The sequence below is a fragment of the Stylophora pistillata genome, chromosome 13 (assembly GCF_964205215.1).
Source record: "Stylophora pistillata chromosome 13, jaStyPist1.2, whole genome shotgun sequence".
Taxonomy (NCBI): domain Eukaryota; kingdom Metazoa; phylum Cnidaria; class Anthozoa; order Scleractinia; family Pocilloporidae; genus Stylophora; species Stylophora pistillata.
This window is the reverse complement of record NC_142531.1, coordinates 8,630,213-8,655,062: the sequence shown is the minus strand read 5'-3', so window position 1 is coordinate 8,655,062 and position 24,850 is coordinate 8,630,213. Positions and strand designations below refer to the sequence as shown.

The 24,850-nt window shown below is 40.2% G+C and overlaps 2 protein-coding genes and 1 pseudogene across 7 annotated transcripts; 1 reads left to right on the top strand and 2 right to left on the bottom strand.

Annotated features, from left to right (window-relative positions):
* Window positions 1–1,900: 1,900 nt before the first annotated feature.
* Window positions 1,901–24,850, bottom strand: LOC111332393 (scoloptoxin SSD14-like). 6 transcript variants are annotated; one of them, XM_088743337.1, is made up of 10 exons: window positions 24,558–24,847; window positions 8,854–9,079; window positions 8,030–8,196; window positions 6,262–6,707; window positions 5,804–6,005; window positions 4,885–5,189; window positions 4,486–4,622; window positions 4,072–4,262; window positions 3,471–3,716; window positions 1,901–2,826 (listed from the first exon to the last, which is right to left on the bottom strand). In XM_088743337.1, the coding sequence occupies exons 3-10, from the start codon at window positions 8,086–8,088 to the stop codon at window positions 2,469–2,471; spliced, it is 1,944 nt and encodes a 647-aa protein (XP_088599463.1). In that variant the 5' UTR covers window positions 8,089–8,196; window positions 8,854–9,079; window positions 24,558–24,847; the 3' UTR covers window positions 1,901–2,468. The 6 variants fall into 6 exon arrangements, with proteins under 6 accessions (XP_088599463.1, XP_088599466.1, XP_088599465.1 ...); XM_088743340.1 differs by having other exon boundaries at window positions 1,901–2,735; window positions 3,476–3,716; window positions 24,558–24,839; XM_088743342.1 differs by having other exon boundaries at window positions 2,597–2,735; window positions 24,558–24,849.
* LOC148717487 (uncharacterized) lies at window positions 13,027–15,131 on the top strand (annotated as a pseudogene).
* Window positions 15,156–17,478, bottom strand: LOC148717486 (uncharacterized). The gene is made up of 3 exons (XM_088743622.1): window positions 17,445–17,478; window positions 16,921–17,151; window positions 15,156–16,676 (listed from the first exon to the last, which is right to left on the bottom strand). Exons 1-3 carry the CDS (start codon window positions 17,476–17,478, stop codon window positions 15,805–15,807), a joined length of 1,137 nt encoding a protein of 378 aa, XP_088599748.1. The 3' UTR covers window positions 15,156–15,804.

Below are 24,850 nucleotides of genomic sequence, written 5' to 3'. Positions count from 1 at the left end.
TCTGACTGCCCGAGTCGTGTAATAAGTACAGTTATTTTTGGTACCATGCTACCAGTGATTAGTCAATCTGAAAACTAAATAAACAGTGCGACATTTCTGAATGAATTCAACTCACCTTGCGTTTGCATCTACAGTCTATTTCTTGTTCAACGCTTTGCATAGAGTTGCTTATACCCCCCTCGTAAACGCCAAACTGCCGCATTTTCCCGTTACACAGCTATTTCACAACTCAAATATCCATGGGCAAATCGCTTGCTAGAAGTTTGTGTTTCAACACAAGTAAAAAAAAAACGTTTGGTTCCTAAACAGCGGTCAAATGTAGGGTGTGCGCAAGAGGATTGATTTTCATATGCGAAGAAAAAGTAGAGTTCGTTGAAATTCCTGAAAGGGAACGAAAAATATGCGAAGAAAAAGTAGAGTTCGTAGAAAATCCATGAAAGGGAACGGAAATAGTGAAAAAGAGAACTTGAGACATTTTGTGCACTAAACTTATCTAATAACAGCTTTCATATTGATTTAGCATATTTTTTACAGTTTTGTCAAAAACGTCGAAAGGTTTACAAACATTGCGTCTTACTCGCTTGTACGGTTTTCTTATAGCTATTGTACGACAACTTGGTCCTGACAGCTTGAAAGCACGGCTTTTCTGCATTGTGCGCAACTGTACTGACGTACTGCTGTGTTCTGCTTTCATCACTATTCCAGGTCAGCGGGGCTTGTACGAATAAATAAGCGCACAACTATTCGCTAACTAGGTGCCTTACTTGTTAAGATATTTAACTTTTACAAGGAACCAAACTTAACCTCCATAAAAAATCAATCAAATTATATGTTTGTATTAGGCTTATAAAAGTTCTGACCTGTCCTGCATCCTGAGTGGAGTGGCAATGTGGGGATTTTTGTTTCATTCGACTGTATGATGATACATAAAAGAAAAAATTCCAACTTTCCAACTCAGTCAGGTATGTATATGTTTTGCATGATGATCTGTCTGACAAGCATACGCAAGAAGCTAGCTCCAAATGCTAAATGGAAGAGTCGGATGGCCCTGCCAATTTAGTTCCCTCCCTCAAAATACCATCAGGTCAGTTAATGAAAGTCGCTTAACTTTCTCTAACCCTTTACTTCCTAATATCAGTATGCATATTCTCCATACTGTTCTCTTTACACTTTTACAGGAACTGAAAAAGGAGATTTGTCTACCAATCAAGGCCCTCTTTTGCTGGTTTTTCCCAGATAGGAAGCGGTTTTATCCCTGAAACCGATTTCTCATTAATGCATGAGAAAATACGTAAATAATTGGAACACAGTTAAATTTGTTATTGCCCAACTAAAAAGTATATGTAAACGGCATGATTTGCACTTCTAAGAGACCGTTACAAGTCAGTATTTCAAGGAAACAAATCTGCGACGAAAAAGAACAGAACACCTCACTTCTTTTATCTTCTCCAGTTTGTACACTTGATTTCTTCTCGTCTTCAATTAAAACCCGTGCCACATTTCTGAGTATACTTTAAATTCACAAAAGGTTTCAAAGCAGCCTTCAAACTTGCTCATACATCGGAGGATCATACGATCTGCATAATGCTACTTGGGTAAAAAAATTTTCTCACTCAAGAAAAAGATTACTCTCCTTTCAACTTGCACTTTCAAAATCATTCCCCCGACCCCTTCCTTGACACTTTGCTCTTCCATTAACTGTATTTATTTCACAAAACACTTTCCATCCTGAGAATTGCCAGCCAATTTGCCATTCACTTTTAAGGGGTGCGTTTCTTACCACATTACACTTAGGAAGATATCAGGTGATATTCAAGATTGTTTTTATCACATTCAATTGTTCTCAAACTTTTTCATGAAACTATGAAACAGTGGACAAAAAGAGCCATCTGGTGGAATATGCATTTCTAAATCCCATTTATTTGAACTATGAACATAGAGACAATTTCAAGTGGTGCGATGTCATTTAAAAGAGAGGAAATAACAAACTTGCACTTATGTAGCCAAAAGAGCGTTTCGTCAACAACGCACTGGATGGCAATGGGTTAAATGAACACCAAACGAATCCTTCAAAATAAGTAAGACTTAAATTGAAGTTAACGCGGAAGCTTCAATCTGACCGCTATATACAGTGTGTTGAAAATACCACAGGAATTCCATCAGCTTTAATACACAGTGTGCTTGAGTAGGAATATAAAAGAGGTAATTGTGAGTGCGAATTTCTAAAAATCTGTATCAAGGCTATTTGAAAACAGTAGTTATCTACACGCTAAATGCAAGCGAGATTAAAAGAAAAAATGAGTAAGATATCACAACTATGAGACGTTTGCCCCTTAAACCTTTGTTTATCTAGCAAAAAAAGAGGTTGAATGATCACATCTATAAAAAAAAAGCGACCTTTTACAAAGCGAGCGTGAAAACTCAGTCTTAACTCACACTAATATATACAGTCACGTGACAGTAGACTGTCAGTATCCAGCAGCCCACCCACTCTTCCTTGGGTCAGATTTTCCTGTCAGTGTCCCATCATCATTTGTGGCCGCCGCCTGCACTACTGCGTAACCACTGATATTCCTGACTTCATGCCCAAGCTTCTGTAGTCCTTCCTGAATGGCGAGGGGCATCTGAAAGTCCTTATCGATGCGGATATACATCGGCATTAGCTGATGATGGAGCCTGGGATCGACCACAGCTTGGGGCAGGGTACGATTGAACCAGAGGTAATTCATCATGACCTGGTAGCGAATTACACAGCTATGGTGACGTATTGATCCTTTCACTCCCAAAATTTCAATATCGATTCTCCAAACGGTTTGCTTCACATTTCTTAGAATTTTAGATAAGAGAACTTAGTGTTAAGTCAAAGAATTTCCCTTGGTTGATATTTTTCTCACCTCTCCTTACCTACCTGCTTGAAACTGTATTGATATTGTAAGGAGAAATTTATATTTGGTCACTACTGGGAATTCAAGGGTTAATCAAAGCTTTAACTCTCATGATCTGGTTTTTCGGATCGTGTTCGATCTGCAAAGATATGTTCTCGCAGGAAGAAAAAAACTCGCACAAAGAACAAACCGGAAAAAGTGAAATGAACCGTCAAATGAACACTCCGAGCAAAGTGTCAATTCAAACATTTTTTCGCAGGATTCACTGAAATATCATCTACTCATCATTTAATTTCCGTGTATTGCTCAACGATTACTTAAGTTTTAAAAAAAATTCATGTCCTTCAATATTGTTAATGTTTAGCAGAAAATCACAAGAATTAGTTAGCAGCCAAATTTTTTTATTTTCAAAAATTTGCTCCAAGTCAGAAAATACAATTTCTGTGTGACATCAGCCGCAACATTTCACTGTTATAGACCATGGGCAACGAGCTCAGGAGCGATTCTGTTTCTTTGTCTTTTTACATGACTTGATATCAGTAACACTATAGAGTAGAGAATCACACAAAGGTAACTAGTTATTACCTTACCAAAGAGATGGCAGTTGTTATTTTAGTTCCACCAGACGCTCCAATCGCCAAACGAGCAGTTCCGTTCTTATCTAAAAATAGCGAAGGCGCGGTCGAGGACTGGGGCCGTTTCCCGGGCACAATCATGTTGGACTCGGACGGTTCAACGCCGTACGCGTTTTTCTTACCAGGAGTGGAAAAGTCGTCCATTTCGTTGTTGTAAATGATGCCTGTGCGAGTTGAACGATATCTTGCCCCAAAGCTGTGAGTTAGAATTTAACAGAAGAAAGAAAGAAAGATAGAAACAGAGAAAGAGAATGAAAAGAAGGACAAAAAGAGAGAGAAAAAGAAGATATTTGAACATCATGACGCTTGCGTTACGAAGAGACAACTATCTATGGTGTTTAATGAAATGTTCCATCTGAGTTCCAATGGACCTTCTCATGACGAATTACGAGAGGCACCGGACGTTAACAAAAGAATCCCCACCTCCGTTTCGTTGATAGGACAGATAGGAATAAGAGGCCAGGCTACCAGCCTAAGCATATTGTTACCTTTCCCCACCTTCCACTCCCCCCCGTTGAATATTCGAAACCTCCACTACATCGGATACTCACAAAAGATTTATCGTAGTGGTGGCAGAGACAGCATCGCCGTTTTCTGCAATAACAGATAAATGTGAAGTTCCTTGATGACTTGAATTGTGATAAAAGTCACCGTAATGTCTATAATTGGAGAATGTCTGGTTGTCCCAAATCTGCTGGCGGATGGACTCAGCAAAGTCGGGATTTGTCATGTTTTTGACGATCTGCGAGATGTGGGATAGAAATTCAGAGTTAATATCAGGAACTAGCACATGGCAGGTTCGCCAGAGGATTATCGGTAACTCAGTTGGTAGAGCATCCAAAGGAGATCTCAGATCTACCAGATTTGTTCTTTGGACTCATCGGAACTATAAAGAGAGCTGATTAATGATTTTAAGCAAGGCAACGCGAGGTACCTGTCTCAGATGAGTCACAGAACTGTCCTACCTCCGTAACATTTGCAAAGTCCTGGTCACCCAGTAATGCTCGGTAAGCGTAAGCAAACTTGAAAGCCTCCACAATTCTGTGATATGTCAAGGTCGAGTTTTTTATTCCATTCCGATCCCCAGGTTTCATATTGTATCCTAGAAAAAGAAGAAAAAGTGATGGGGAAGCTTGAATCTTTCTCAAAACGTTTGGTTATGGACGTTGTTGGCGGGGGAGAGTTACAATCCTGGGTAAAAACAAAAACCTTGGGAAAGCTTGAAGAAACACGGGATAGAGGCACAGACTTCAAACTGTAACATGTGTATATGAAAGAAAAACTTAAGCAGTAACGATCTCAGATTTTTTTTTTTTTTTGTTACAAACAGTTCCTCACCCTTCCCCTGCCATGCCTTGACACACCTTTTAAGATATTGAGGATAAAACTTAACACCACACCACTCCCCGGGGGTGGAGTAGAATACCATGAGTATTCTCCAAATACTCCTTCCATGGGTTTCCTGAATTTCACTTTGTAGTTCTTCAAGTCGTTCAGAGTGAAAATACCACCACCATCTTTGACGTCTTGTACAACATCTTTAGCTAGTTCGCCGAAATAAAAATCTTCCGGATTATCTCGGATTCGTTCCAAGGTTCGTGCAAATTTCGGCATGTATAAAATCTCTCCAAGTTTCTTTAGCTCGCCATCTTTATTGAATAGGAGTTGCCTTCAACAAAAAAAGAAAATTGAAAACGAATTTCGACGGTATATTATTGTTGTCCTTATTAAGAGACGAGTTGCCCATATTCAAGGTCGATGGTGAAAATTTCTTTTGAAGATCGAAGATCAGGTAAAAGATACAAAATTCAAACCAACAGGACATCAGGAACAATACATCAGATAAAAATTTTTATGTCACACATATCCACTGGAAAGCGATATCTCGCCATGGAACAATCAGAGCCAGATTACCATACTAATTACAAAGACGTACGCAGCCCAGTCCTCTGGTGTATAGCTTCCGGTTCTAACGTCATCAAGAGACGCACTCTTATTTCATCCTAGACTTTAGGTTCTAAAAGAGCACAGATCATGCGGAAGGACAAGAGTGCGACATTGTCCCATCCATACAATTACCACTGAAAACTATTAAGATTGTAAAAGGCAGTGGGTTTCTAAGGAATGGTGTTAAAGCTTCTTGTAATTGCAAGGAATCCACCATTAACAGGATACTCAGTCTCCTCTATCAACCCACTCACGAAAAACCCTAATTCTACAGAAGCTTATCCCACGTAAAAAAAAAAAAGATATTGATAGATGTTCTTTGTTCCTCCAACTAACCTGAACCCAGGATCTGCCTTGAGGAGCGGCTGTACACTTGACCGCGTTGCACCATAGTAAGCAGAAGACCCAAAAGGAAATCCGTCCCTGGCCATGTCGATACTTGGTTGTACTAAGTCTTTCCATGGTATTTTACCGCCGTATTTCTTCCAAGCTTCATAAAAACCTTTCACCTCACCTGGTACACCAGCAGCTGCTCCGCCTGGATGGAGAAAGAGGCAGGTGGTATGTACGGTTAGTACTGCTCTTAAAATCTCCTATAATCATCTACTTGGCACTGAAGAGGTACAATCTCCTTCTCAGCCGTTCTTTGGTTTCGTCACGCAACGCGCTCTCTGGTAGGGTAGAGAGCAAGTTGTGTGACGAGGTCAAACAATGGTTGTGAAGGAGATTAAAGAAATAAGACGAAATTGAAAGGGAAGAGAATAAGGAAAATTTCTTGTACAAGCGTAGCTTACCGATTCTAGATTTCAATTTCCCTCCTACATACATCGTTCTGTTGGCTTTCCCTGGTGCTTCTTCACGAAAGTCGATCACTTCCACAGACCTTGTTTCCTTTTTGTACACAACCATAAACCCACCGCCGCCAACTCCAGCAGAATGCATGTTATATACTCCGATGCAAAACAAGGAAGCGACTGCCGAATCCACTGCCGTTCCTCCTCTTTTAAGAATGTCACGGCCCAGCTCTGAGCAAGGACCAGCATCCGATGCAACTACGGCATGTTTGTAGGGGCCATCTGCCCCCGGGGGTGCAGTAGGAGGGGGAAGGATGGGCTTCGAGGTTGAAATGTCCGGCTTGGAGTCTTTATCTCTTGTGAAAACTATTGCAAGTGTGACGACGATGGCCAGCACGACAAGAAGTAGGACTACGAGGATGATAATCATTCGTCGCTTGGACGATCTGTTGATAAAAGTAACGTGTGATCACTAGTGAGATTAGAAAAGTAGTTCGTGGTTGGAGCTACAAAACTTTGACCATGATGCTTTAAGAGTGGGCGAAAAAAAACTTTCGAAAGTTATCTGATGAGTCTCTGGGCCGAGACGAAGCGTGGCGAGATGTTTTCACGAGCAGTTGAAACTATTTTTTAATGTCACGAATCTTCGCATTTTCGCCTTCATCGAATAGGTGTCCCGCCCCTCCCCCCACTGCGCATTCGTCGTGATGAATGATACACAAGCGATGTCCGAATTTTTAATTGTAAAATTTATTGACCCTGAAAAGGCACCATAGCATCTTTCTAGACTACGATTTGTAGTATTCTGCTAAATAGCCTATGTAGTGGAGGGGTAGGGCGCAGAAGCACACAGGTTAATTGACCGTGATGCTCGAGTGAACAAATAAACTATGACAGTTGTTTGGTTGCCGGCAAAAATCAAATAATTTGTCCTTGCATAATGTCCCCAATAACTTTTGGATGAGTTTCAAGCTTTGTTTTCTTTTTAAAATTTAATTAGTTAAGATTAAATAAAATATTTAAAAAACCTAGACCGAACACATCTTTGAGGCGCTTCGGTAATTCTTAATCTTGTCATCGACACGAATGACCTTGGCTGTGTTTCCAAATGTGGATGACCGCAAACAAAATGTGACGGGTTTTTTTTTTTATGAATAATTATTTTTTCGTTTATTTATTCAAGAAACCAATGTTTGCGTTATTTTAAAATCACGCTACCGTGACAATAATCTACAGTGGCATGGTTTTCGCTTCTCTATCTTGTTATCGACATCTTTAACCCTATTTCCACAGCATGTGACTCATACTCTTGGCGTACTGGTAGTATCAATTGCAAAATTTGCGATTAAAACTGAAAAAATAACCAAAGCGTCGGTGAAGGTGTAATTCAGCCGATCATGTTTACAGTCAGGCCCTCAAACATTGAAGCAACAGGAGAAAAACCCTTCTTCAAAAATAAAATAAAGAAAGAAACAGACACAAAAAAGATATTTCAATTGTCACGCGATGGGGGATACACTTGATTTTACTTGAAGGAGGGGTATGGAGGGGAATACTGGACAAAATTGTTATTAGATCGTGTGCGGGTGAGGCATTATATCGTACTGCATGGTTACGTAGCCGGAGGTACTATATCGTACCCGGTATATTGTCTTATCGTCATGGCAATGCCATTATGTCGTATCACATGCTGCTATATCGTGCCCGATAATGCTACATCGTATCCGGTGTGTTGTTGTATCGTAGCACAGATGCCGTCTCATCGTACCTGATAATGCTATATCGTACCCGGTGTATTGTTACGTCGTAGCAGTGATGCCCTTTCATCGTACCATATGCTGCTATGTACCCAATAACGCTATATCGTAACCGGTGATGCTTTATCGTACGTCTAACTAGTCAGCGGTTTACACTTGAAGTGACGTCACGTGACCACTAGGATAAAAAGGTCAGCGGTTGTTATTTTAGGCTCGTGGAGTGGCTTACCGTGCTTTTTCTGGGAAAGACTTATTCTTGTAAATGGTGAAAAAGGTAATGATATGGAAGTAATTTGGATATATCAACAAAGTTGAAATGGTAAATTGGCCACCGTAACGATTACAAAAGCTGACGTTTCGAGCGTTAGCCCTTCGTCGGTGCTAACGCTCGAAACGTCAGCTTTTGTAATCGTTACGATGGCCAATTTACCATTTCAACTTTGTTTATATAGCGAAGTTATTTCGTTACCCCCACCGACGCAGCCCCAAACAGTTTCTTTCGAAACCATCAGCCTTTATTCAATGATATGGAAGGCCAACACCAGTCTCCGTTTGAATTGGTCTCCACGAATATCAGTGCAGTCTTGAATGATGTCATAAACAAGTTGCAGAGCAGGGATTACATCGTAAACATCGACTTTGCAAGGTACAAGATTGACTGGCTTGGTGCTCTGCTCTTGAGAGTAGGTGGCAATTTAGAATATTCACTTCTCAGGTATTTACTTGAGGCTCAACGGATGCTTTCTATAATTTGACAAGGATGAGGAAATTTGTTGCTCAAGCTCGCTTCCAGTAATGAAAACAGGATTTAAGGGGAGACCAAAATTTGACATACCTCGTGAACAGCTCGAATACTTCCATATACCAGGACTGGAGTCAATATGGAATTGAATGGGAAGGACCACTGCCACAAGGAGATTCCAATGAAGAACTTGTTGTGCCAGACATTGCAAATCCGTTATCAGACAGGGATTTTCAAGACTTACTGGAGCATGTAAACCCACTTGACCATGATGAAGGGTATGGGATAGATCTTTACATATGTGCCTGTACATTTGTGGCTGAAAGGGTCCAGTCATAAACTTCAGCAATTGTGACAAGTAAACTGATCCAATGTTAAAGGATTGGATAATAAACACACAAAACGTTACTACGCATATGGTCGTAACACTGTGATAGAATGACTGTTATTTACACCTATTTGGCTGTTCTCTCTTCATAAATAGTCATGCATGCACCCATTATCACAGCAATCAATTAAAAGGTCCAAACCATAGCAAGTAGGGTACCTGAATTTTACAGTTGCAATTTTGTAAGCCTGTCTTGTAACTGCCAGGTAACAAGCAGTCTATTAAGGTTGTAAAAGCTGTCAGTGGGTGTGGCCCAGCTACCATTTGCAACACAGAAACTTCTAGCGTAATGAAACTTATACACAGAGTAAAGTAACCAGAACTTAGTGAAAATAAAACATCATAACACTATTTTAAATGCAGCACAACAGAAAGTTCAAAAGTGCCTTGTTGTTGATAAACTATTCTCTCAACTTAAAAACAGTATTATCACACACCAACTCTCGTACATCATAAAGGCAATGAGCCGGTATTTAAAGCTTTCAACGTTTTTGAATATTGTTATCCAATTTCCATTAATGCATGTTGGTTGATAGCAATAACAGAAATAAAATGTTGTTGCCTGTCTTATTACTCCCTTTACCTTTTCAATACCCTACTTAACATTTTGTCTTTCACTCTGACGATGGCCAATCAAGATTGTCCAATGAAAACTGGCTAAACAAATCCAAAGCCTGGTGATGAGGTAATATCTACTGCCAAGTTTTTACAAAATGTTTTCAAATCACAGCTGTATCTAGGTGACACTGGAAAAGTTAGAACTGGCCCACAAGTGTTTGCTGTAACTCTCGCCCTCTTAGGGTTCATGTTCAAATTCAATTTGTACTTTATGTTCTAATCCCATAACTGGCAAGTGATACGACCCTGTGGTAATCACCTTGTACTCTCAGTCTCCAGAAATGTATTATACTAGTTTTGGAAACCTTTCCCCTGAACACATTGGTAATAAAATTTTCCCAGTTATGCAAGATGTCTTCTTCTGCTACCCTTACATTTAAACCCTAGGTAGAAAGATTTGCTTCAAAGACACCTTCAAAGTCTTCAGGGGTGATGACAGCCTCTTTACTGTATGTTAATTCTTTAAAGGCCTCTAATGGAAATCGCTGAAGAACATCTAGAACCCCTCCAAATGAAAGAACCTTCTTAAATTGCTCGTTTAATGCGTCTCTTAATATAGATGTGGTTCTTGCTATGAGATCTTGATCTGACATATCAATAGATTAGAGGAAAGAAACACACACCTAAGCTAAAAATCTCTACTTGTCCAATACCGCGTTTCAAGAGAAGTAAAAATCGAGAACGATCGCGTTCTAGAACACGTGATGTCAGTTTCGCGCCAATTTCACCGTAAGCCGCTGACCAGTTAGACGTACGATAAAGCATCGCCTGTTACGATGTAGCATTACAGGGTACGACATAGCAGCATATGGTACAATGAAACGGCATCACTGCTACGACGTAACAATACACCGGGTACGATATAGCATTATCGACTACGATATAGCATTATCAGGTACGATGAGACGGCATCTGCGCTGCGATACAACGACACACCGGATACGATGTAGCATTATCGGGCGAGTTTGGGTTTTGGTCGAGGGTCGAGGGTCGAGGGTAAAATGTCGAGGGTCGAGGGTAAAATGTCGAGGGTCCGAGAAAAATGTCGAGGGTCCATAAAAAACTAAAAATCGTAAATTTTAAAAAAATTGAATGTCAGAGGAAACTCTGACATGTCGTGACTTATTGTTTTTGTATCCTTTCACGCTTCATGTACACAGCTTCCACAAATGCACCCGCAACAGGAAATAAATAGATGCCGGCTGATCGAGGTCAAGGTTAACTTTGTGGAAAGCATGACCAAGCAATTCGTCCATCGAAATATGGTTTTCTCTTAAGCGCCTAAATCTCGCAGTTTCTGGGTTTTCATCCACCGTGAAGTCATAAGCAAAAAAACTCCAACTGAGTAACAGCAAATAAAAAATGATTTCGCAACCAGAGATGCGCTAATGGAGGCGCTTTTAGCAAAGTCTGACAAAAGATTGACAAGAAAAACGTACAAATTTTGTTGTTTGAGTTCACTTTTTCTTCATTTTGATCGATGGTATGTTTTAACATTTGTTCCCTCTGATCCTGTAAAACGTTTTGCACATAACCGAAACTGAAGTTTTTACTGCTGCTGTTACTGTAGTTTTAGTCGAATTTGTCATGATTTCACCCCATACTCGGAGTGTTATGAATCTTCTTTCTCCTGACATCATAATGAACTCGGGGATTTCAATCTGACTTAAAACTCTCAGAACTAACCTTCCAAGAAATGAATGCTAGTGAGTAAGGAGATTTAGCATATTGATCTTGGAACTCCGTAGAAGGTTCTTGTTTTTACACCACTTTGATTGACAAGAGCTTGTTTTCTTTAAGTCTGCACACGCCTTGTTATCAAGTACTGGATTCGTTTCAGTTAAATGTATTACTAAAATAGCCTTTGCAGTACATTTCCTACATTGATCTTAGTCGGTCAGTTGGGAAGTAATCGTTAAAATATGTCGTTCAATCTCTACTTTTAAAGCTTCTCCAGTTTTACTTCTCTTTTCGACTATGGCTTGTATTAAAAACAGCTTGTTTTCATAATCAAGTGTGCCTTCTGGCATAAATAATACCAAAGAGAAACGTTTGGCAAAACGTCTGTCAACCTCAAGCGCTTACTAGAGAAGTAAACTACAAACACAAACACAAATCCTCAAACACACAAACGATAAAAATCACAAAAAATCAAGCATTTGTTTTTCTTGTCAATCTTTTGTCAGACGTTGCCAAAAGCCTCTCCATTAGCGCACGACAGGAACATATCTTTTCGATGTTATGTCATGTTTGAGAAACTTTTCAGTGAGCTGAAAAAGGAAAAAAAACGTTAAAAAAATGCGTCCCGTTGAAGCATTGTTAATAACGATCACGGTGATGCTTATTCTTCTTATTCAGTTAAATCACGAGCACTTTTTTGTCTTTCGTATGATCTATGAAAGATGGGTTGACGCCTGTTTAACTGTTTTGACTGCCGCTATGATGAGAGCGAGAAATCGACGTCAGCGAAGATTACTTCGAGCGCCATATGCCTGGTCAGTTCCGCGACCAGTCGAGTCGTTTGCTGTTTACTGACAAGCGATGACAGTTACCGCTGTGATAGCTATTGTTTAGCCCGAGTTTTCCGAAATCTATCGTGACCTGCCCCACCCAAGCACTACAGCGTCTTTGATGTTTTGGCCGGTTTTCAAAGTTTTTGCGAACTGGAAAAGTTAGGGTCACATTAGGCAATGTGCCCCGATGACAGATTTTTACACCAAATTGACCACATTCACACCAAACTTTGCTAAGTGCGACCCATGTCTTAGTCACGCGTTCCACAAAGTTAACCTGGACGAATTGCTTAGTCACGCTTTCCACAAAGTGAACCTTGACCCCGATCAGCCGGCATCTATTTATTTGCGGTTGCGGGTGCATTTGTGGAAGCTGTGTAAATGAAGCGTGAAAGGATACAAAAACAATAAGTCACAACATGTCAGAGTTTCCTCTGACATTTAATTTTTTTAAAATTTACGATTTTTAGTTTTTTATGGACCCTCGACATTTTTCTCGGACCCTCGACATTTTACCCTCGACCCTCGACCAAAACCCAAACTCTTATCGGGCACGATATAGCAGCATGTGGTACGACATAATGGCATCGCCATTACGATAAGACAACATATCGGGTACGATATAGTACCTCCGGCTGCATAACCATGCAGTACGATATTCTTCGTTTTCAGCCACGTGACCAAATTTTGCGACGTAAGTCACGTCCGCCATGCTGGTGGACATCTATACTTACAATGTAAGTAAATATGGCTTCGGCAGATGCGCCTTCGAGCGAAAGTGTTCCTTTTTCGGAGTATCATGAAAGTCTAACCGGTTCTGCTAAGGCGAGGTATCGAGAAAAAGTTCTTATCTGTGGATTTGATCCATATATGTTAAAGAAATCGGAGTGTAGCGAGGATTTTGAGGATTATCCTAGCGTGGAATATCCTGACATTGTGAATTAGTATATACTAAAACAGTGGATAGCGTTGAAGGCGTGCTCTGATTGGCTAGTCAAACTCCGAACATCCTTTGCGCATTTACCTCCGAGCAACTCGGGAAAAAATGGCGCCCCGGTTTGCATCCGTGACAAGCGAAGAAATCACTCAAATTAACGACGGTGGTGTATATTATCTCACTGTTTTAGTATCTACTAAAACAACTATTCACCTCAGTGTCGGTGGTTAGCGGTGGATATTTACCTCGCCGCTTCGCGGCTCGGTAAATATCCACCACTAACCACCTCCACTTCGGTGAATAGTTGTTAACTATCTGGTGCTCCAGACCTCGTGGATTACCGGGCAGCAAATGAAAGCGTATAAGTCTATGGACGCGTACAACTTTTTCATCTCTGGTTGGGTCAACACAATACTCAGCAAACCAGTAGCTGGAGCGGAAAAAGTTGTTATTATGGCGAGAGTAAATCACTCACAACGAGCCAGAGAAACCCCACTGAAGACATGGTTCCTAGCTGAAAAGGACGGAAACGTGTGCATGGCGCACTGTAATTGCATGGCAGGACTTTGTGAGGCCTGCTCACATGTAGGGGCTCTTCTTTTTGCTGTTGATGCAGGAGTTAGAATGCGAGATTCAGTTACGTGTACGCAGGAAAAAAGCAAATGGCTACTGCCTTCATATGTGAAGGAAATTCCTTACCTCCTACTTTGTGAGATGGATCTTTCCTCCGCTAAGAAGCGGCACGCTACTCTGGGAGAACAGGCATATGCCACCCCCGACCGTACTAGAGAGAACGTTCCAGAAACGTCTGATGAACAAGCTCACTTTTTTTGACATCTCCAAATGCGGGATCAAACCTGCTATTCTCTCACTAATTGCACCTCATAATGCTGCATTTGTTCCTGAGACCAGATCCCTCCCAAAACCCCTAACAGAGCTATTCAAAAATGAGAATTTGGAGAATGACTTTCAGGAATTGCTCCAAAAGTCAAAAAGTGCATTTGAAGAGCTAACACTAAGTGCAGAGGAAGCAGAAAACATAGAAGAATCTACAAGAGGCCAGTCAAACAGTAAAGTCTGGTTTGAGCAGAGGGCAGGACGAGTGACTGCTTCAAAGTTTAAGGCTGCTTGCTCGACGAATCCAGAGAAACCATCAAAGAGCCTCATGAAGACAATATGCTATCCCAGTTCACACGGTTTCTCTAATGCAGCAACTAAATGGGGCATATCAAATGAAAGTAAAGCCCGAGAAGCTTATGAATTTTCAATTGCCAATCACCATCTCTACTTGTCTGTGGCAGACTGTGGACTTCATGCAAACCAAAAATGGGCTTTTTCAGGGGCTTCGCCTGATGGGCTGGTTTATTGTGAGTGTTGTGGCAAAGGACTCTGTGAAATCAAATGTCCTTACAAGTATAAGAACACTACACCAGGTATTGCTGTAAGAGACAGCAGTTTTCGTCTCAGTTGTAATGAAAATGGAGGTGGTTTGAACTTGGTTATGGGTCACCCATATTACTACTAAGTACAGTGTCAGTTGTTTGTTACTGGTTTAGAGTATGGTGATTTTGTTGTCTGGACTGAATGGGACTTGTTTATCCAGAGAGTATTACCTGATACAAAATTTTGGAACAGGGTACTTCCCAAGGTAATACTTTTCTACAAGAAGGGGGTACTCCCAGAACTGTTAGGGAGATGGTTTACATGTTCAAATGCTCCACCACAACCCACAGCATCACCAGTAACAGACAGTGATGAAGATGGTGTCTGGTGCTATTGCAAGCAGTTTCTCGAAGAAAGTCAGCTAATTGGTTGTGACAAACCTGAATGGGAAATCCAGTGGTTTCACATGTCATGTGTGGGACTTAGAACAGAGCCTGAGGAAGAATGGATTTGCCCTTCATGTGAACCATGAAATTGATATCCAAAGTTGTTCAGTTCTTGCATTTATTTGTTATGACACCTGTTGATTACAAAAGGAACTTTTATAATTAACCCCTACATAAGCCACTTTTGGCATTTTTATTGTTGGTTGAAGGTATTAGTAGCATCAGAAATCACCATAATTTTCAATAACTTCACAAATTTAATTCAATTCCATTGACTGTAATGTATGGATTAGGCATAAAAGTTATCTTTCTTAACTTTGAAACTGCTTGCACCGGAAATTGTTTCTGAATTAAACATCATATTTTCCCCATGATACATGATGAAATATAGATACACCCAGAGAGGGTCTAAATACTCTAATTAAAAGGCACAATAGACTCTGATAAATTAGTAAGGGCACAACAAATTAATGCAATTTTGTCTATTGGAGCCAGATCATCACCTTGCCGCGCTGTCACCAGCTGAATAGGGAGTATTTCTTGCAATATAGTGTACTTTCTGCAGACAAGACCAATCACCCTTTCCATGTGGATTCGGACATTAGCAATTTTTCTGGTTTGCTCCACTTCCTCTGCAGACAACTGTTTCTTACCTCTAGTAAATGCTGGTATCTGAAGGTGAGCTTGATAAAGACCAACAGAGTCAGCAATATCAAAGCCCCTGTCAGCAAGCACTATGTCCCCAGGTAAAAGCTTTCTCTACAAACCAGACTTTTCTGTGAGATATTTGTCACTCACTCTCCCACCCCATGCCTTTGAAATGAATGAGATAACACCTTGTGGTGTTACACCAATAAGAAACTTTATAGTATTGTGATGTTTATAATTAGACCAGGTCATTGCCCTTGCAACTAGGCTAGATGATCTTTCCATAAAGATCTCAAAGCAGTCAATGATGACTGCAACTCTCTTGCCAAAATTGCATTGGAAAACTGCAGGCATGGTGGCTTGCAGTTCCTCATGCTTTGGCCACTGGATCAAAAACTTAAGTCTGATAGACATTACATGTGTCCACCTGTCAAAAATTCTTGATGCAGTTGGCACAGATATATTGAAACGAGAAGCTAAATCCCGCAATGGAGAATTGAGTTTAAGTCTAGTTAAAACTAAGAGAAACTCTTGAAACTGGCCAAGTGCATTTTGGGTGGTTATTTTTACGTCAGGAGCAATAATACTAAAAACATGCATTAAAAGGGAAAATGTAGGGACTCCTGTATAAAACTTGGTTTTTTCGTCATTATTTGTAAAGCCTTCCATAGTTAACTGAAGAGACAGTAGTTGTCTCTTTGTACTGCTTAGCTCATCCGTGATGTGTTGCAAGTGGATCTGCTGTCTGTCCAGTTGAGCCATATCAAGGTCAGTCTGGTAGCATCCCTCTGACAAAACCTTTTCTTCAGTCTGGCAAAATCGGTCATGTTTATCATTATCATTATCGTTACAATCACTGTTGTCAGCAAGGTTAATGGCATCATCATTTGGACATGAACCTGAAGTGCCATCATCAATGGGACATGACCCTGAAGTGCCATCCTCAATGGGACATAACCCTGAAGTGAAATTGCATGTGCTTGCTTCAATGAAAAATATAAATGCATCATATGTCAACTGTATAATTTTATTTAGTGATGGCTGTATAAATATTCCAACATAGGCTTGTAGGTGGTACGAATGAAAGGCCAAAAACAGGGTTGCTGTTGGGTTTTACCAACATATTTGTCTTACTAAATACAATACTGTCTACAATTTGAATTAATTGAAATGAAAGCAAGTGTGCGATTTTAGGACCGCCTTTGGGTCATGACAAAGTACACTTACAAGGTGTTTCAGTCTCGACAAACTCGCTGCTTTGTATAACCTCCTCCACACCAGTGTCTTGGGTAGTACTAGAGGAAGTTATCTCAGCATATTTCCGCTTGATTTCATTCCTCCTTCGAGCACGAGCATTTCGAGCAACTGCCAGGGAAACATTTTTAATTTTGTCGTGACCAAGATTTATGGTAGGTGCCCAGTCAGGGTTGGTGGTTTCCAGGAGCTCAGCACGTTCTCCTACAAGTAAACATTTATAGTTGGTTTGCAACCAATTTCTAGAGACAAAGGTAACAATGGTGAAAGGAACAAATGCTGCTGGACGAACAAAAGAAGCTGATGAGATATCTATTGTTTACGTCTACCAACATGGCGGCAAGGACGTAACGTGCAAAATGTCCTATTTCTTTGACAAAAGTTCTACGTAATGATAACAAATCGTTAATTTAGGTCATTTTGTCGGACAATTTGTAAGAAATAACTTGGTTATCTCCTGATAATTCACGCAAATTCAAAAAGATGACAGACCATACGTGCGAACATGTGCGCGAGGTGATTCGCTACCATTTGGTTCGGTAGACAATTTTATTCCTTGTGGAGGTGAGGACTGATCCCCGAGAAGAGATTAAAAATTTTACCAAAGTATTTCACATTATCTACTTACCAGAAATAAAATGATTGCTACAAACGCGAGAGTTTTCAACTTACTTGTCGTCAAACTCCTTTCTGTAAATTCTTCGTTTTCACGTTACGTCACGGCTAATTATGGCCTGTGAACCGGAAGTCGGCCATGCTGGTGGACAAGCGGCCGATCGAGTGGTGTCAAAACAAAGGGGATCTAGGTCAATTCAGGTTACGCTTGTCGAAGGTCTTTGTGTTTTAAGCACTTAATCAATGGGTTACATTCGTGCAGTGAAGAATTGCGGACATAACAGTGCAAGAGATAAAGGAGGATTTAAATTTTACCGGTTTCCATCGATAATATTGAACAAGGGAGAAGAAATTCGCAAATTGAGGGAAGCCCGAAGAAGACAGTGTTTCGCGAGTATTTACAGAAAGGAGTTTGACGACAACTGAGAAAGCTGAAAACTCTCGCGTTTGTAGCAATCATTTTATTTCTGGTCAGTAAATAATGTGAAATACTTTGGTAAAATTTTTAATCTCTTCTCGGGAATCAGTCTTCACTTCCACAAGGAGTAAAATTGTCGACCGAACCAAATGATAGCGAATCACCTCGAGCACATGTTCGCACGTATGGTCTTTCACCTTTGAATTTGCGTGAATTATCAGGAGATAACCAAGTTATTTCTTACGAATTGTCCGACAAAATGACCTAAATTAACGATTTGTTATCGTTACACAGAAATTTTGTGAAAGAAATAGGACATTAATAAATGTTTACTTCAGATACAATGTATATATGAAGTTCATATATTTTGAACTGCGGTATTAGATACGTATAATTCTACTGTGAGGATCGTGCATCATACGTAAATGTTTACTTGTAGGAGAACGTGCTGAGCTCCTGGACACCACCAACCATTACTGGGCACCTACCATAAATCTTGGTCACGACAAAATTAAAAATGTTTCCCTTGCAGTTGATCGAAATGCTCGTGCTCGAAAGAAGAATGAAATCAAGCGGAAATATTGTATGGAATAATATTATCCCTTTCATTTCAATTAATTCAAATTGTAGACAGTATTGTATTTAATAAGACAGAGATGTTGGTGAAACCCAACAGCAACCCTGTTTTTGGCCTTTCATTCGTGCCACCTACAAGCCTATGTTGGAATATTTATACAGCCATTACTAAATAAAATTAAACACTTGACATATGATGCATTTATATTTTTTATGGCAGCACGCACAAGCGATTTCACTTCAGGGTCATGTCCCATTGAGGATGGCACTTCAGGGTCATGTCCCATTGATTATGGCACTTCAGGTTCATGTCCAATTGATGATGCCATTAACCTTGCTGACAACAGTGATTGTAATGATAATGATAAACATGACCAATTTTGCCAGACTAAAGAAAAGGTTTTGTCAGAGGGATGCTACCAAACTGACCTTGATATGGCTCAACTGGACAGACAGCAGATCTACTTGCAACACATCACTGATGAGCTAAGCAGTACAAAGGGACAACTACTGTCTCTTCGGTTAACTATGGAAAGCTTTACAAATAATGATGAAAAAGCCAAGTTTTATACAGGAGTCCCCACATTTCCCTTTTAATGCATGTTTTTAATATTATTGCTCCTCGCATAAAAATAACCACCCAAGATGCACTTAGCCAGTTTCAAGAGTTTCTCTTAGTTTTAATTAGACTTAAACTCAATTCTCCATTGTAGGATTTAGCTTTTCGTTCCAATATATCTGTGCCAACCACATCAAGAATTTTTGACAAGGGGACACATGTAGTGTCCCTCAGACTAAAGTTTTTAATCCAGTGGCAAAAGCATGAGGAACTGCAAGCCACCATGCCTGCAGTTTTCCAACACAATTTTTGCAAGAGTGGCAGTCATCATTAACTGCTTTGAGATCTTTATGGAAAGACCATCGAGCCTAATTGTTGTGACCATCTGGGAACTGCCTGGCGGTGGCTTTGTCCCACGTGGCTTTTCGGGTAGAAATAGGTTTTTGAAGAAAAACATTTTCGAATCGATGTTTAAGGATTTTACAGTCAATAACTTTCTTGGTTTGATTAATATTGGATTTAACACTAATTGCTAGGGCAATGACCTGGTCTAATTATAAACATCACAATACTATAAAGTTTCTTATTGGTGTAACACTACAAGGTGTTATCTCATTCATTTCAAAGGCATGGGGTGGGAGAGTGAGTGACAAATATCTCACAGAAAAGTCTGGTTTGTAGAGAAAGCTTTTACCTGGGGACATAGTGCTTGCTGGCAGGGGCTTTGATATTGCTGACTGTGTTAGTCTTTATCAAGCTCACCTTCATATACCAAAATTTACTAGAGGTAAGAAACAGTTGTCAGCTGAGGAAGTGGAGCAAACCAGAAAAATTGCTTATGTCCAAATCCACGTGGAAAGGGTGATTGGTCTTGTCTGCAGAAAGTACACTATATTGCAAGAAATACTCCCTATTCAGCTGGTGACAGCTCGGCAAGGTGATGACTTGGCTCCAATAGACAAAATTGCAGTAACTTGCTGTGCCCTTACTAATATATCAGAGTGTCTATGCCTTTTAATTAGAGTATTTAGACCCTTTGTGGGAGTATCAATATTTTATCAGGTATCATTGGGAAAATATGATGTTTAATTCAGGAACAATTTCTTCTTCAAGGAGTTTCTAAGTTTAGAAATATAACTTTTAGGCCTAATCCATACCTTACATAGTCTCCCTCGCAGCCGCTTTTTTTAGATGTCACGCAACGCTCCCCCAAAAGAACGGCTGCTGACAACCGAACTACATTCCTTTCTCCGAATTGGCCAATCATAGCTCGGATTCCATTTTCAGGAACCTTTTCGCGCCAGACTCACCTTTTGAGACTCGTCCAATCAGATTCGTTTTCTATCGCGATCCTCATGTGGAAAACACAAGACAAATGGCGGTGCTGGAAGGAGCTTTTCGCAAAGCGTCGTCAAAGTTCAAAATTTTCAAGCTTAAAGCTCACCAGAAGCTTGCAATTAAAAACGTTTTAGTCGAGAAAGAAGATGTTTTTGTTAAGTTGCCTACAGGATCCGGGAAATCGTTAATATCAAGCACTCCCGCTCGTGTTTGACCATGTTACCGATGAAAGTGGTCATATTATTGTTATTGTTGTTGCGTTGTACCAAAGTGCGGAAACACTCGATAATTCAGGCCACGATAAGAAGCCACGAACATAACCATGACATAACTAATCGGGTTCGCTCCAGCTAGCAGCCGACTGGCAAATGAAGAAGTACAAGTAGTGTAGGAGACGTTGGCCGACCTAAATTGCAGTGTTCTCGAAGCATCGCCTGGTTTGTTGACGGCAAGCACGCGTTTTTTTCCTCCTGATCTCCATCTGTAGGTCGAAGCAAGCGTTTAACCCTTGGCCTAGATTGAAAGGCGTCTTGTATTTCCTTTTGATTATTGATGTAATTTACTGTTTCTTATATATTCTGACTTTTATATTCTGTAGTAACCTCTTGAAATAGTGCGAATAAAGAGTTTCAGTTCAGTTTTTAGGTTCTTCTACTTTCTAAGTTGCTCGCTGAAACTTTAACAACCGCTCAAACAATCTAGCGTTCGTGTCGTTGGCGTAGCAGTTGACGTCTATGTTAAACGTAGATTCTATAATTTCAACGAAATTGTGAGAAGGTTTCCCAAAAATATATACTCTATCTTTACCAGGGCACAACGATGAACATGTGAAACATTTCGAGCTCTCATCGCCAAATTTCTTCAGTGTTTCTCCCAACATCCACATTTTCGCGTGAAACCTTACGTCATTCAGATTTTCTGGTATGTGATTGGTCTGTTCAATAGACCGCGAGCAAACCGCAAGGACAATGAGAAAGGAATGTAGTTCGGTTGTCAGCAGCCGTTCTTTTGGGAAGCGTTGCGTGACATCCAAAAAAACGGCTGCGAGGGAGACTATACCTTACAGTCAACGGAATTGAATTAAATTTGTGTAGTTATTAATAATTATGGTGGTTCCTAATATAAAGAATTGGCTCACGTTCTCAAACTTCAACTCGTTTAATTAGAACGTTGTGAACTCACAAACAACTTACAAGCGGCCATGGCGAGGAAAACCAGAGAGAGACAAAACAAGTTGGCGCGCACGTGTAAATACTGAAATCTGATTGGACGCTAAGACAATGCAATATCGTCACACCTAATACTAATAAAACATTCAACCAACGATAAAAATGCCTAAAGTGGCTAATGAAGGGGTTAACATTTTTTGTATAGGTAGCTTAAAAAATGTTCCTGTTGTAATCAAAAGGTATCATAACAAATAAATGCAAGAACTGAATAACTTTGGACATCATCAACAACAACATTTCTTTATACCAACAATTCCAAATTTTTGCACATCAGTTTCATGGTGCACATGAAGGGCAAATCCATTCTCCGTCAGGCTCTGTTCTTGGCCCCACACATGACTTATACGCTTCATTTGCTGCCCGGTTATCCACGGGGTCTGGAGTACCGGATAATTCACAATGTCAGGATATTCCACGCTAGGATAATCCACTACATCCTCGCTACACTCAGATTTTTTAACGTGTATGGATCAAATCCACAGATAAGAACTTTTACTCGATACCTGGCCTTAGCACAACTGGTAAGACTGCCATAATTTTCCGAAAAAGGAACACTTTCGCTCGAAGGCGCGTCTGCCGAAGCCATATTTACTTTACTTTAACAGATGTCCACCAGCATGGCGGTCGCGACTTACCTTACAAAATTTGGTCACGTGGCTGAAAACGAAGAATACTCGCGAACCACTGTCTTCTTCTGGCTTCACTCAATTTGCGAATTTCTTCTCCCTTGTTCAATATTATCGCCGGAAACCGGTAAAATTTAAATCTTCCTTTATCTCTTGCACTGTTATGTCCGCAATTCTTCACTGCACAAATGTAACCCATTGATTAAGTGCTTAAAACACAAAGACCTTCAACAACCGTGACCTGAAATTGACCTAAAGCTCCTTTGTTTTGACACTACGCCACTGGCCGCTTGTCCACCAGCATGGCCAACTTCCGGTTCACAGGCCATTGCATAATTAGCGGTGACGTAACGTGAAAACGAAGAATAATGCCTCACCGCACACGATCTAATAACAATTTTGTCCAGTATTCCCCTCCATAGAGGGGTTCTTCAAGATTTGTGCTCTTAATGATACTGAAACAAACGAAAAACTCTGATCTTAACGACCATGGACAAATCCTATCTTAAATTAACACAGTTCTCTTCAAACATAACATTCCATGGTTCATCAGGTCTTAAATCCATTTTTTTGTCAACACAATTGTTAAGACTAGCAAAAACTAACGATAAAAACCAACGTTTTGGTGTCATCATGACGCCATTGTCAAGGAGAAATAAAAAATAAAGTTTGTGGCAAGGTGTAACACTAAATTAGCATAAATATGTTACGAGCTAATTAAACAAATACTTTTGCGCGAATTGAATCGCTTTGCACGTTCAGAGTGGGTTTTAAGTCTCTGATGAAAAGCATTTCGTTCACCAAACAATCGAACTTGTTACTACACTTTTTCAGAATGCTAAAACGTTTCAGTAGGTCTTTCGGGACTTCGCTGTGCCGTTCGTGGTAGTGTTTATATATTGAAGATGCCTTTCGTTTATGTCCATCCACGCCTGTGTGTAAGTGTTCGCGTGTATAGCCCACATAACCCGCATCACACAGGTCACATTGAAATTGATAAACGACGCGTTGTTGGTTGACAATCTGTGGCTTGATTTCTCGTACTTTAAGATCTTGGCCAACTTTACTGGCTGGACAGCTGTCTGCACCTTCATGCTAAGATTCTTGAGCTCTTTCTAAACATAATTTGCTGATTCCTGATCTTTGAAAGGTGTGACCACACGAACAATGGATATTGGTTCTTTGGGCGTCTGTGTGGACACTTACACACACGTGTGGGTGGACATAAACGAAAGGCATCTTCAATATATAAACACTACCACGAACGGCACAGCGAAGTCCCGAAAGACCTACTGAAACGTTTTAGCATTCTGAAAAAGTGTAGTAACAAGTTCGATTGTTTGGTGAACGAAATGCTTTTCATCAGAGACTTAAAACCCACTCTGAACGTGCAAAGCGATTCAATTCGCGCAAAAGTATTTGTTTAATTAGCTCGTAACATATTTATGCTAATTTAGTGTTACACCTTGCCACAAACTTTATTTTTTATTTCTCCTTGACAATGGCGTCATGATGACACCGAAACGTTGGTTTTTATCGTTAGTTTTTGCTAGTCTTTGCATTTCTAAATCTTTATTGATAACACAATTGTTTGTTCCTCTTTGCTGAAGTGAACACACGAAGCAGGAATATTTTCGAGTACAAAAGAACCTTGTCGCCATTTACTTTGAAACAAAATTTGCAATTCAATTTGTATTGTTATTAGGCACTTTATCTGTTGGTAATTGTGCACGGTTTCCCAGAACAATTTAATTCCCTGTCGATCAACTATCACTGTTAGCAGGTTAGCGATGATAGAAATCGGCTCGAATTTCCATCTTCAGAGTGGTTAGGTAATAATGTTTTATAACTAACAGTTCATTTACTGTATTACGGAATCACCTGCATAGCTTTATCAGACAAGTCCTGGCTATTGTAAATAATTTGGTCCAAAGTCCTCTGCTTACTGTGTAAACAGGCGTAATTAAATCAACCAAACGAAAATGTTTGTTACCACTAGGACCGCGCTGAAAAAAGCCGCCTTGACACTATTTTAGAAGGCAAACAGTACTCCTGTCTCCATCTGACACGAAACGAAATTTTACCGATGAGAAATTTTACCGCCCTCCCCTTTTCGGAACCCTTGAAGTTTCCTTTATTTTAAAATGCACGTCTTCGCGTCTTCACAGACTCGCTTTTGTAGCTCAAGCTCCTGTAAATTTCCGTTTGCATGTTTTAAATTTCGCCAAGGGTAATTTGTTTTGACTCACCTTTCGCGGTGTTTGGGATCACTCTTTAGCATAACCTCGTTAACATCACTGTTCATGTTTGCCTGAACTTGTTTTGTCGCCTTCACTGAGCTGAATGACAAACCTATCGCAATTGCAGATTTGGATCGAGTCAGGTAACTGTTTTACAGTTCGACGAAGGATGGCAGGGCTGCGATAGCTGAGGTTAATTCAACCGCGTCTTTCAAAACATGTCAACGTGATACGTTGTTTTTAACAGCAATATACAATATTCATGTACGTGATAATAGCCGGGACACGACATGCCGAGATAA

Excerpts from the sequence above, each read along its gene's own strand:
- LOC111332393 (XM_088743337.1), bottom strand. The coding sequence starts at position 8,088 with ATGAAAGGGCATCACTGCTACGACGTAACAATACACCGGGTACGATAT. Across the intron at positions 5,190-5,803 it reads AAGGCAGATCCTGGGTTCAG|GCAACTCCTATTCAATAAAG; the intron begins GTTAGTTGGAGG and ends TTTTTGTTGAAG. Across the intron at positions 4,263-4,485 it reads ACTTTGCAAATGTTACGGAG|ATCGTCAAAAACATGACAAA; the intron begins GTAGGACAGTTC and ends CACATCTCGCAG.
- LOC148717486 (XM_088743622.1), bottom strand. The coding sequence starts at position 17,478 with ATGGTAGCGAATCACCTCGCGCACATGTTCGCAC. Across the intron at positions 17,152-17,444 it reads CCTCGCGCACATGTTCGCAC|GAGAACGTGCTGAGCTCCTG; the intron begins GTATGGTCTGTC and ends GTTTACTTGTAG. Across the intron at positions 16,677-16,920 it reads TGTCGAGACTGAAACACCTT|CAAGCACATGCAATTTCACT; the intron begins GTAAGTGTACTT and ends TTTTCATTGAAG.